Here is a 13,046-nt window from a genome sequence, read left to right as displayed (position 1 = left end):
GGCTTGCATGACAGTGTGGTTTGCAGACTTCTTCATCTTTTGGGCGCGCACAAGAAACGATCCCCTGCATGTTGTAAGTTTGATAGGGGATTAACATACATTTTCGGGTAGATTCTTCAATGCTGTAGATTGAGCCGTTCCAGAACCTTGCACAAAGTCTTGAGAATTGTCGAACACTGGAATGTGATGTCGCATTCCATTTTGAGACTACCTTGCTTCCGTGGCGGATTCAACCTGCTAGAAAGGGATGAGCCGAAAGGCAGTAAAGTGAAGGAGCGACCCCGACGCGATCTCCGCCGTGACAATGATTGGGTTTTCCAGGATCTGATCTCTTGAGAAAATGCAAGAACCATCGTCGTGGGCAACTTTCCCGTCCTCAAGCACTGCGCTGTTCGGCCATGGACGTCTCAAGCTCACGCTCATCGCTCTTACGACGATGTTCCTCGGTTATCTCGTTACTTCGACGTTTAATCCCACAGACCAATACGATTCTACAGACTACCGAGGTGACTACGATATTGGCGCAGGCGGTATCTTGGATGGGCCTGATAGTTATCTAGGCGCAGATCGGCTGATAGATAAATCTTCTGGAAAGGACAGATCCACCAGTCGCATTAAAGCCAATCATGTAGAAGAAGAGATCGACCATCAGCCATCCCAAAGACCATCGATCAAAGGTGCACTGAAAGATCTACACCACGCAGTCTCAGATAAGGTCTCATACTGGAAAACCTGGGACTCGGAGCTGGAACTCAACACGAAGTTGGAGGCGAACGCAACTACTGCTTTGAACGCGACTGCAACCCTAATTACCACACCAACCTTATCACCACTCAAATCCGAAGAAGTCCTGAAGCAAGAGTCAGAGCAATGGGGCCATAAGACCAGAGTTGGGAAATGTACCATTATACTGTATGGGTCCTCGATATACGAGAGAACAGTCAAGACTCATGCTCTGCACGACCGACTTCATGGTTATCCGCTTTATGTACTCCGGCAGTCCATCATGGATGATGTCTGGTCGAAGCCAGCATACATACTGTCGCTTCTGCTGCGAGAGTTGGCCAAACCCCAAGAGGAGCGTCTGGAATGGCTTCTCTGGGTCGATGCGGACACTATCATGTTGAACCCGTATGTGCCTCTGGAGATATTCCTGCCTCCTTCACCTCAATTCGACGACATACATCTCCTGGTGACTAACGATTGGAACGGTCTAAACAATGGCGTGTTTCCAGTCCGAGTGAACCAGTGGGCCGTAGAACTCTTTTCGGCCATAATCTCTTCCAGATACTATAAGCCTGATCAGGACTTGACGTTTCGAGACCAAAGTGCAATGGATACACTCTTGAGAGACAAGAAGTTTGCAGCTCACACGGTCGAAGCTCCTCAGAGGTGGTTCAACGCTTACCAAGGCGAGCACAACGAGACCTTGGCACCCTATCAGGTCCGCCGAGGAGACTTCCTGGTGCACTTTGCTGGTGTCATAAATCGAGACGAGAGAATCTTGTTCTGGCTTGATCGTGCCGAGCAGCATTTACCGGACTGGGAGATGGAGGTACAGCACACATCCTACCCCGCAGAAGTTAAAGACTTCTGGAACCTGAAGGCCGGAGAACGCGCAGCTAAACAGGCAGAAGTTGCCGAGGCGAGACGCAAGGCGAATGAGTTGCTTACACAAACAGAGTCGAAGATGTCAGAGTATCAAGATCGTCTTGTACAAGGCGATGCTGCGTCCATCCTCGACCGAGAGACTGCTCTCAGGAAGGTGCTTGAGCAGGGAGATGCGCTGGAATTGGCCTCGGTGGAGTCCGAGATAGGATCGCTGGAAATGGTTAGTACGAGATACCTTATACTCAATCGCCACGCTGACACGCCTCCGTTCAGAGCCTCACGCCACTTAAGAATGTTATGGAGACTGCCAATAAGCTGCTCATGAAAGAAGCACACGATGCCATATTCGCCGCGGAGAAAGATGTGATTGGGCAGGATGCATCTTCAGTTCCAGAAGTCGTTGCAGTAGAGGAGAAGGCTACAGATCTGAAGGCTTTGATAGTGCAACCGAACTGGAACAAGAGTGATCTTAACGCCCTCATCGAGGCAGTCAAACAGGCCAGGACGAAACTGCAGCAAAAAATGCAACAGAAAGCAGCCAAGGACCAGGAGTCGCAAGCGGCGGACGCGAAAGCCGCCGAAGAGCGCAGGAAGCAGGAAGAGCAAAAGGCAAAGTTTGGGGACACCTAGCTGCGGAATTTATTATTCTCTTCCAGCAATCATTGTATGCATAGTTCCATTTCGTCAAGGTAGCTTCAGAGCCACGATTTCGTGCTCCGGCCGAGTGATTTTTGACTCTTCGACTCAGCGGATATCGCGCTTCTTGGCATGTGCGACCAGCATGAACAAGGTAGGACAACGCATGGTGTGCTACTGTGACCCATGTGGCTCCGCGTCATCATTCAAAACACGCATGAAGATTAGAGATAGGAATGCACACCATTCGATCGTCGGGTCTGATGCCGTTGGAAGAGCGGATCGCGTTCATCATCTGTGAGATACAGTAGCAGATAGCGTTGATCTTCGAGGCAGGGTCTTGCGAAGAGAAGCCACACGGCCAGTGCGGCAGGCCGTAGGGAAAGGCAGAAGAAAGCAACTCGTTCGCGCAAAGCGCGTCAGGAGTCAGGCGAGCGGCTCAGCTTTGTAACGCTTTCGGGCCGCGCCTCGACGCGTTGGGGCTGACGGAAAATACCATGGCTCACTCCCAATAGAAAAAAAGGTAAGAGGTCAGACTGCAAGAGCACGATAATGAAATCGCTGATCTGAAGCACCTTACACCGCTTGGGTGAGCGCGGTGGAGTAAAGTTAGGTATAATGTGGGTGACGCAGGAATTGGTTGACCTCGGAGAATGCGATGGTAATGACCAGGGTGAAGTCCGGAGGCGGCGTCATGATTTCAATCTTGCCGCGAAAGATGTTATCGCGAGAACCATAACACAGTTCCTGTCGAAGCTGTCAGAGATTGAGACACTCCAGATGTCAGAGCTTGAGCTGAGAAATAGTTAACATGTAGCTGAAAGGTCAGCGAAAGGAAAATGCTGTCGTCGCTTACCATGATTGCTCAGCTTGGTGTGAATGGGCGCTGTCTAGGCTTGGAGCTGACCCTCTCAGCTTGCAAGTATCGGGTCTGGCGAAGTCCGAGCGGCCATGTGCTTCCCGCGCCGCCTCATCTTTGTCTGCGTCGCTTCCCCCATCCCGGCCGATGGCACTACGCAGATCATTTGCAAAGAGTTGACACCAGCGCACCAAGCAATTAGTGTGCCATGGAATGTTCGAAGATCCAGACAGTGTGCTTCCGAATACTAGAGCCGTGCCCCTGGCACGACTCGAGCTATAACCCTAGATGACCCCCGGGCTCCACTAGAGACCGTTCTACAACTCCAAGGTCTCACATTGCAAGTACAACAGGTACATCTTGTCCTATTCCGATTTGACTTCAAACGGTACATACGATCGACATGAATCGTCATGGCTTGCCATCTTCTGCATCCCTCGACATAAGAGACACACAAAAGGTCCTCTTGCCTGGTCCACCGTCTTCAAGGCTTCGAAGCGCAAATGTGCCAAACTTTTCGAGAGTATTGACAATACGAGCCCAAGGTTCTGCATCACCAGCAAAGAAGAGAAAGAAGCCCGAACAAGCAACCATGAGGAATCCTTCTAAAGTATCAAGTGTGAAGCGATGGGATGCCAAAACTCACAAAACCACTGACTGGGACGGTCTCCGACGGGTATGTCGCGCACTATTCAATTTAGAATCATCAGAAACTGACTGATTCTATAGGATCAAGAACTTTGGCAACAAGACGGAGACTGCCTTGTCCACTTTTATGGGCAGGGAAAGTCCAAGAGAGGCGCCTCTTTAAAATTGTCTTACAGTTCGATTGAGGCGGCTACAAGTGACGCTTTTCTCAACACGTATACGGCATCAGACTCGTCGTCTTGTTCGGGGAGTCTCAATGATACAGCACCTAGCACATCATCCACATCTGCTGAGTATGAATTGTATATCCCCGCTCCAGATGATGTTTCTAGAGAAGACGCATACAGCTGGCACATTACGACTCGCAATTTCTTCGCGTATATTACCAACAAGCCGTTGGTCGGATCGAAACTAGGAAAGGCATTCATGGACTTGTCGGAACGCATCGAATCGTTCTGCCCAGACAAGGCCACCAACACCCAGGGCATACTATCATATGCTCAACGGCAAGGCTATACAAAGTTTGTCAACCGACCGGATTACACACTGGCATTTCTCAACTTTGCTGAGAAGCTCAAACTGAAAGACCTTTGGATTGATGCATTTGCACATTGCGTTGGCATGAATGACCAACTGGATTTGAGCCCGGAATTCGACGATGTAAGCAAGGTCACCAGAGCCTTGATTACGCGATCTTATCTGGAGATGGACCTCCACCTCGGCCGAGTGAGCAAAGCTCTCAAGAACTTTCTGGAAGATGAGCTCGCACCCACACATCTGGGGCTACCAGCACCCGCCCGAACTCATCTCGATCGGTTCCGATCATTCATGCATTCTTACTATGTCAACAAATTTGGATACTGGCCCCCAGAGACAAGCCCCATAATGGACAAAGGCCTTCTACGAAGTATGCATCAAGAGTTCCACTTGCTCTACGATTATTTGGTGGACGCCGACTCAACTTCCGGAAGCCTATCTAGGCTTCCCAGTGGAGGTATTTGTGTATTGCAGAATGTCGACGCGTTCAACACTCGCCACAACTACGAGCCGCTTCCGCACCCTTCGCCGTTACTGCCTGAATACCACAGTCTTGAGTACAGGACATCGTCGCAGAAGGGTCTCAAGTCTTTGAGACTGACATCGAAGTCTAGCAAGGCTGAACAGTGCATGACAGCGCGAGCTGCACTGACTAAAGCGACAAACAAACTCTCCTCCAGCTCGGCTCTCGTCAGAAACTATATCTATTTCGAGAGTGAGCTGACCTCCAGACCCGAGGAGAAATTGTCAGTCGGGGACGCCAGAAAAGTTCGATGGATTGCAATCTACAGCATTCTGCAGATGCTTACCAACGCGATACGAGCCCCGAAAGAAGTTAACAACGCAGATGCTGTGCCGTACCATCTTTGCCTGTTGACTACAGGCATGCCACCATGGAACGAGGAGACTACAAAGGTCACCAGTTCTTCTTCTTCTTTGCAGGCAGTCCCAGTCAAGGAAGAGAGCAAGAGCAACGAAGAGTCCGCATTCACCATCCGTCCAGATTGCGAGGACAACAACTACTTTTCCCACAAGGATGTGCCCAAGCGATGTGACTCGCATTCTTCTCTTCGACCTCAACCACTGCGCATCAACACGTCGAGTTCTTTGAACCGAAACAATTCGATCAGAAGCTTACACAGAAGCCTGACCTCTAACTTTACTTTCCCCGCTCGACGCACGTCAGTCAAATCTCCTGCTATGTCAAGCAGTGTTCAGACCAACCCGACCGATCAGTCTGCTTCTTCTCCATCTGGCGGATCTCCCATCAGCAAACGCTTTTCTGCGTACTCTTTCGCCATCAGCGAAGAAGACAACTTCGACTATCTCAACCCCCAGGAGTCAGAGTTTGCATTGGCAAACCATTTCTCTGAAGCTCGCACGCCTACTTTCGACGTCTTCATGCTAGACGCCTTCTCAGTTCCTGAGGGGCCATCAACCCCCTCGAGCTTTACCTCTTCCACCACGTCACCAGCTTCAGCATCGAGTCACATGTGGGATAGCAGTTCCCAAAGCGCGAGTGGCGACGAAATGGATGCATCAGGGTGGTATGACCGTCGTAGCAGTGCGGGAGTCCATAACATGGATCATGAAAGCATATGCAGTGACAGCAACAGCTATCGCAAATTCAGTGGCTCCAGCTGCAGCTACTCTGGAGTTAACAGCCCTGTCTCTGGTCTATCCACCTTGACTGCCTCTTCTGCCGCTGCTGCGACCGCGAACTTGCTCAACTCTCATGCCAGCCTGACTATGCAACATCAGAGTCAGCAACAAGCTGCGCAGTTGCCCGCTTGGTGGGGCCCGTCAAGTGATAGAACATCTTTTCGTTCGGCCACAGGATCACTTGGAAAACAGCAAGGCCACTCATATGACTTGTTGGTGCCCGAGCAGGTACCCGAGCACGGCGTCTTGGCCTTCAGAAAATACAGCAAAGAGTTTGTGGTCGAGAGAGGAGTGGAAAGTACAGTTGACATTTTTGACGCTATGAGCATGTTGAATTAATGTACTGGTATGGCTTATTGGAGTTTCAGCATCTGTATAGATGGACGGGGTGCTTTGGAAGCATTAACGATCGTTATGATAGTACCCAAATTATGATACCACTTTTCTTTCTTGCGTCGCACTCTTCCCACTCTCTATTACTTCCATCCTCTAACCCACACACCTGCAACTCCTTCAGATTGGCTATCCTGAGTATCAATCCAGGCATGTGACTCTTGAATCAGGGTCCCCAAAGACCGTTACAGCGACCCGCGACACGAACATCAGTGGCTTCAGTCTAGCAGTGAATCCTGAATCAGGGTCCTGCAGGACGTTATAGCGATAATGCGACAACAACATCAGTGGCTTCAAGACGGCATCCAACTTCTGAATCAGGGTCTTCCAAGACCCTTTAAATACGTTATAACAGCATGCAACAATTCACATAAGTGGCTTATGTTGATCAATCCTGTAGGAAGAGACAACAACACTCAAAGTCTCAGGAGAAACCTCAAGGTGTTGTGCTGGCTGCTCTGCCCAGACGCGGGCGTCATAGAGATCGGCAGTGGCTTTGGCAGCCTCATCATCTAGATCTACGGATTCTGTGATCTTCGGAGATCCGCTCCACTCGAAGATCTGCACAAGAGAGCAATGACAAAGTAGAGAGAAGATCTTGCTGTAAAAGTGCATTGGACTGTATAGGTAAAGGCATCTTTTTATGGCCAAGATGATAAGCAGTGTGAGAGTCAGAGATGTGTGTGGGGTTGGCAGATCTGCTTTTACTATGATAGCTATGGCCATTACAATTTTCGTGTGATCTGCCTGTGTGTTGTCATGAGTGTGATGATGAATCTGTGGATCCTTGTGGGCTTCGGTATGTCGCTTTTGGGCATTGCAGGAGGTCGTCATTTGGGGTGAGTGGGAAGAACCAAGTCAAGTGGAGCTATGTCATTGATGATTCTTCATACTGCTGCAGTGACGATGGCAGACCCTGCGTTTGCCAAGGAGGCTTCTTTTGCTATATCAATCTCTCGGAAAAATTATGGAGTAGTTGCTACTGTGAGCGATTGCTTGTTTCTCATAGGTCCATCCTCTCCATAACAACAACGTAGAAAACTTGACTAACCCATCATCTCACATGAAGAAAACAAAAAGGAGAAGGCGACTGTTCCCCAAAACACTTGTCCTGCTCCATCCCTAGCCGTAGCTCAAAGGAATACTTTCCAACCAACGCCATGAACACCTTTGAATGGAGATGAGAAAATACACAGCTATTACCATCTTTTCTTTCTGGCGGCTCTGCGTCTTGCATTCGCCCTATCCTTCTTCTCCCTGTCTTTCCTTTGCTCCTCTGTCATTTCTGGTTCCTTTGGAACGTTCTCTTCATCATTTGACGTAGTGCTATTTTCCTCGGCTCGCTTGATTCGTGCTGAGCTTCTCGTTCGGCTCTTGGTATTATCGTCGGCCTCAGCAGATGAACCAGGTTTCTCGCATAGCACAGCCACTTCTTCTTCGTCAAGGTCGGTGAGATCCTCGGACATTGCGTCGCGACCCGACCACCGCTCTTCGTGTATCGTTGTGCCGTCAATGTCGAAACGCTCGAGATACCAGGGAACACCGCCACGAGCCCATGGATCATGAGTGATCGTCTCAGGCGGCGTGAACTCCTGGATCTGAGGCACTGTCGTAGCCTCAACATTATGGTTAGCAACGCTTGATGTAGAGTTTGGCGGTGAGAGTGGTTGTGTGATTGGTCTGAATGCTGGTCCCTTGGCTTGTACAGCCTCTGTGCCGACTGTCGGAGGTGCAGGACGCTCGACTTCAGGATCGGATTCGCCGTCCGCATCAGACTCGTCTCCATCGTCAGCCTCACTAGCAGAATTTGCAGCGTCGATCATGTCGACGTCCCCATCGGGACGGTCGTCGATGTGATCAGGAGCTGCGCCTTCAACAGCTGAAGTATCTGAAGTAACGTTTTCGTCGTTCTCCGTTGTCGGCAATGCACCATTCGTCTGATCAGAGGCCTCCAGTAGTGCATCAAACTCAGCCCACCTGGGATTCTCTTCCACTGGTATGTCTTTCAGCTGGGCCTCCTGCTTAATTGCATCGTCCAGCATTTCTCTAACGGGCTTGGAAATTCGCTTCCGGACCTTCTTAAGTTCCTTTTGTTCAGCTGTCAATGCCCGATGCTCTGCAGTACCGACAGGCGCTGCATCGATCTGCATTTGGATTCTTGCTTCATCTTGGACTTCCGCCTTGTTGATGTTGGATCTTGTGTTGTCGTTAGCGAGCACGGCCAAAATGTCTCCAGAGAATTCAGCGACGGATGTGTAGCTCCGCTCCGATAACTTTTGATTGAGGATGTCAAATCCTTCTCTAAACAATCCGCTCTTGTCATCGAGTCTAGTCTGAGTCAGTATTCGTACAATTGTGGGAGTCATCTCAAACTTACTTTTGTGCTTTCTGCAGTATTGGCCGAAGCAGAGGGATGATTGGGAAGTACACATTCTCGAGGAGGCTTTGGAGGACTTCAATATCGGCGAGGCCGAATTCTTCGCGCTGACGAATGCCAGCCACAAGACCCTCCAACTTGCCCACATCCTCACTAAGGATATCACCAAACTCGATTCTTCTGAGCAAACGGGGTCTGCCCGCAGCGCCCATGCCCGAGAAGTTGCGACGCGTGATTTCCATAGGAGAAAATGATTCCAGTGACAATTGTAGACGCTTCAGCAAAGCCGCACCTTTACGAGCTTCTCTCTTTAGAGTCCAGTACTTGCAAGCCTCGGTGACAAACTCCTTCCGCTTCCTGAGCGAGAACCGAGCGAGCGAGTTGTCTACTGTACCGAACACGACTGCAGGCACAACAGGTGCACCCGATGGAAGGCGCCATCCTGCCTTCTGGGGCTGGGCTTTCTTGCGCTTGTTTGCGGCAACGACAATGGTATCATCGGTGTGTCCTAGTTCATCTGCATGTTCCACCGTTGAATCTGGCCGAGGTGCGGGAGCGATGACGAGTGCGGTGCTCGAGCTATCAGCCCACTTGCGATTCTTCATAGTGTGTCTGTAGTATCTCTTGGTCTCGTCGACGGCACTTTGGACGTCATGCTCGATGCGCCAGTCCTGTGGAACATGCTTGTCGCAGAAAGCCTTGAGAACAGAAGCATCGATACCTCCAGCATGGGTGGACTTCATCCTGAGAAACAATTTTGCCCTCCTTGCACAAGTTACATGGAATGCCGAGTAACATGACTTATTGCCACATTGTATGCAAGCACCCATATTCTGTTGGCAAAGATAGCACTTGAGTCTCCAGCGACTCTGAGGTACCTTCTCGACATCTGTGATGGGTTCCATGAATGTCATGTTGGCGATTGTGATTTCCGGGATCCAAAGAGCACAAAGAAGATGTGACCAGCGCAATGTATTCGTTTGCTTGAAGGCACCCTCCACGTTGGGACAGAAGATACAGGTGGGAGTTCCACGGCCGATCTCCTTGCATCTGCGGCAGAACCACTGGCCCTCAGGGATGAAGGGGACGCCGTAACATTCTTGATGAACGGCGAGGTCGCAGCCGTCACAAAAGATGATGGCGTTGGCATTCTCGCAATCGCCGTCGTCGCAAACAGCGCACTTTGTGTCGGGCTCATCAGCGGGCCCACTAGGTTCTCCATTGACAGCTGCAGCCGAGCTCGAGCGGGGTCTGGTAATTTGAGCATGTCTTGGGTTTGGCTTTGGGATTTTCTTCTCGAGGGAATAGTACTCGCGCTCGATCTGAGTCATGGTAATCTCAAACAAAGCGGGCTTGATTGGCTCGGCCTGTTCTTCCTTGCGTTTCGCATTGTGCATGTCCAACCAACGCTCGTCTTGTTCGTCCATGTCGTACTCAACGTTGAAGACGACGGGTGGACGGGCTTCATCGTTCTTGTCGGACTTGACAACAAGACCACTGATGGTGTCATCGTCGTAGGGGCCTTCGACGTGACGAATCAGGGTGTGTTTGGGTATGTCAAAGCGATCCCCCTCTTGATAGCCAACGTGAGCCATAGATTTATCGACGTAGTTCTTCTGATTGGAGCCATGCTGCTCGTACTGAGCAAATGTCTCGATGTTGCGGTATGCTGGTTTGGGCAGGTTGAGGCGTTCCTTTGGATTGTGGGTGGGCAGAGGCAATATGCGAGGAGCGGGAGGAGAACCCAGGCCAGATAGCATGCTCTCGGGTCGTTTCGGGGGTCGTCCAGGCTTGCGCTTGATGGGAGTCTCCATGGGCACAAAAGAAGCCACGGTAGGAGGCGCATCGCTCTCCACCATGGGGCTATCAGCATTGCGCCCATCAACGTCGTCGGCCGAGAACAGGCTGAGACCTTGGTCCACATCGAGGTTTGGATGGAACTCTTCCCAGCTTCGTTCCTCTCGCGGTTTGTATCCATCACTTGCTTGACTTGCGGCGGCTGCTGCGGCCGCGCTGCTGTAACGGGGTCGGGGGATCGCATTTGATCTGCGATCGCGGTTTCGATCTCGATCTCTGCGCGGGCGCGTAGAAGGGGGCGGTCTGCGAATGCTTCTCGGGCTCGATGTGTCCTCGTCGTTGTCATCCCCAGTGATATCAGATCGGTGCCGGCGCACAGAGGTAGGGGCGGTTGTTTCGTTGCCTTGATCATCAACCCATCGTCCACCACCTCCAGGGCCACCGGGAATGTATCGTCGTCGTTTTGAGGGCGGTTCCGAGTCCAGGTTCTGTGACGAGGCAGCGCGTGGTCTAGCAGGGGTGCGTGTCGGCCTGCGAGGTGACGGTTCGGGGGCTGCCATTTTTATTCGACGCGGCAGTTGCGGCACTGCGATGTGCTTGTGTGTTGTCGCATCAAGTTTGCAATATCCACAAACGCGTTCACTTGTCCAGCTCACAGCGACAGCGCCTAGTCTGATGCTTCTGATGCTTGTCGTTGTTGCTCGTCGTTGAAGTCGCGCTCCTGTTAGGTTCTGGGGAACTCCGCTAACTCCGACCTGACAGCCTTGGCAGTTTCAAGATCATGTGCAACGCTCCTTCTCTATCAATATGGCGCAATCAGGCACATACTTTCTTTTTGTCGTTCGTGCTCCTGTCTTTGTACCTGTTTTGGGATACTCAACACTGCGGAACTCCTTCGGTTTCTGTGTCCCCTTTGCTGGCGCCACTCTTTGACGCTTGAGATTGATGTCTGCTTGCTCCGCCTGTTTTGCAACCCTCATCGCGCCGTACAAACTATTCTTCATGTACGAAGTCACAGGAGAGAATTTCGCTCGCGCCATCTCGTGGTTACTTGGGTGGTCATATTTCACATCATGGTCGCTGTCATTCTACCCGCAACCGCTTCGCTGCTGGAAACGCCGGTCTACTCGTGGTATAACCGTTGACTTCCCTCTGTTGAACATTGTCGGTTTCACGAGTTACTTCATATCGACTACGGCATTCCTCTTCTCGCCTGGGATTCGACAGCAATATGCAGTCCGGCATCCGCTTGCTCCCGAGCCCACAGTCCGCCTCAACGATCTAGTATTTGCTCTTCATGGCACCATTGTATGCTTCGTTTTCTACAGTCAATTCTACCCAAGGCTGTGGAATTTTGAGATTGTCAAAGGGCAACGTGCCAGTTCAACTGCGCTGGGTATATTCTATGGATCGATCATCGGTGTCGCTATCACCGTATTGCTCGTATCATTACTTAAAGGTGGAAGGGACACTGCTGACTCTTGGGCGGACATTGACATTGTGCGTTAATGCCGTCAAAACTCTGTGAGATTTCTTGCTAAACTACGGCTTTTGCAGATATACGCATTCTCGTATGTGAAACTCATCATCACACTTAGCAAATATGCCCCGCAAGCTTGGTATGCAGCGATTATCGATTTAAACATCCCTGTTCCTAATACCGTTGCACAGGTACAACTACAAAATCAAGTCAACAGCAGGTTGGGCTATCGATATGATCTGGCTCGACTTCATTGGTGGTATCATGTCTCTTCTCCAACTGATCATAGACAGCGCGCTACAGGCAGATTGGAGTGGTATCACCGGCAATCCTGCCAAATTGTTCCTGGCAGTGTTTAGTCTTGGCTTTGACATGGTCTTCTTCGCACAGCATTATATCTTGTACAAAGGCGCTGAACTACCTGCAGAAGATGAGGAGGAAGATGCGACGAGACCTCTCCTGGGTTGAGGACCTCACTCGACTTGGTTGGTGATTGCCTACACGCCATGCTGTAGAAAGTCCGGCTAGTAGGAGCACCCTCTGATAATCGTGCCGGGTTGAATTTACATAGCACTCATCCGATTTCGTTAGTCGATATCTTGTGTGAGAGGGCCTACGGAGCCGAACACCGCATTGTCGCACGAGCACGCTTCCGAGCTGCACAACATCAATTCTCCGAACAGCTTGACCTCTTGGGCCATGACCAGACTTGATTGTCTTCCTCTGTCCAAGCCAGAGCAGATGAGGGATTCCCGAGCATGCGGAAAAGCATAGATTAGCGTAGTAAGCTTTGGCCGCGCATGCATCATGCACGAGAGATCTCTCGATGTTTGGGTGATCCGATTTACTGTGGAGGCTTCGTCATTCTGGTGTCGGAACGACCACAACATCTACATGCGTTCTACTTTTCTACAGTCCTTCGCCCATGTTTACGTCCATTGAACCGAGGTGTTGTCCTACTTCATAATACACGGCCAATGAGAGCTCTGTAGAGTTGATGGTATCGTCCGTGGTTTCGGAGCCGCGGGTCCGATCTGGAAAGGAAG

General features: G+C 50.8%; 4 protein-coding genes across 4 annotated transcripts; 3 read left to right on the top strand and 1 right to left on the bottom strand.

The window, feature by feature from the left end:
• Positions 1-340: 340 nt before the first annotated feature.
• Positions 341-2,241, top strand: AUEXF2481DRAFT_8349 (glycosyltransferase family 34 protein; the record flags this gene model as incomplete). Its single annotated transcript, XM_013484673.1, has 2 exons — positions 341-1,831; positions 1,885-2,241. 2 exons carry the CDS (start codon positions 341-343, stop codon positions 2,239-2,241), a joined length of 1,848 nt encoding a protein of 615 aa, XP_013340127.1.
• Positions 2,242-3,252: 1,011 nt separating this feature from the next.
• On the top strand, positions 3,253-6,405 carry AUEXF2481DRAFT_91957 (uncharacterized protein). Its single transcript, XM_013484753.1, has 2 exons — positions 3,253-3,782; positions 3,836-6,405. The coding sequence occupies exons 1-2, from the start codon at positions 3,510-3,512 to the stop codon at positions 6,290-6,292; spliced, it is 2,730 nt and encodes a 909-aa protein (XP_013340207.1). The 5' UTR covers positions 3,253-3,509; the 3' UTR covers positions 6,293-6,405.
• Positions 6,406-7,545: 1,140 nt separating this feature from the next.
• Positions 7,546-11,080, bottom strand: AUEXF2481DRAFT_8347 (uncharacterized protein; the record flags this gene model as incomplete). Its single annotated transcript, XM_013484672.1, has 2 exons — positions 7,546-8,674; positions 8,724-11,080. 2 exons carry the CDS (start codon positions 11,078-11,080, stop codon positions 7,546-7,548), a joined length of 3,486 nt encoding a protein of 1,161 aa, XP_013340126.1.
• A 442-nt stretch (positions 11,081-11,522) lies between these two features.
• Positions 11,523-12,468, top strand: AUEXF2481DRAFT_69653 (uncharacterized protein; the record flags this gene model as incomplete). The annotated part of the gene is made up of 3 exons (XM_013484732.1): positions 11,523-12,020; positions 12,078-12,139; positions 12,192-12,468. 3 exons carry the CDS (start codon positions 11,523-11,525, stop codon positions 12,466-12,468), a joined length of 837 nt encoding a protein of 278 aa, XP_013340186.1.
• Positions 12,469-13,046: the final 578 nt, after the last annotated feature.

The sequence above is a fragment of the Aureobasidium subglaciale genome, assembly GCF_000721755.1.
Source record: "Aureobasidium subglaciale EXF-2481 unplaced genomic scaffold scaffold_27, whole genome shotgun sequence".
Taxonomy (NCBI): Eukaryota; Fungi; Ascomycota; class Dothideomycetes; order Dothideales; family Saccotheciaceae; genus Aureobasidium; species Aureobasidium subglaciale.
Note: the sequence above shows the minus strand (reverse complement) of the source record. Positions and strands in the feature narration are given on the sequence as shown.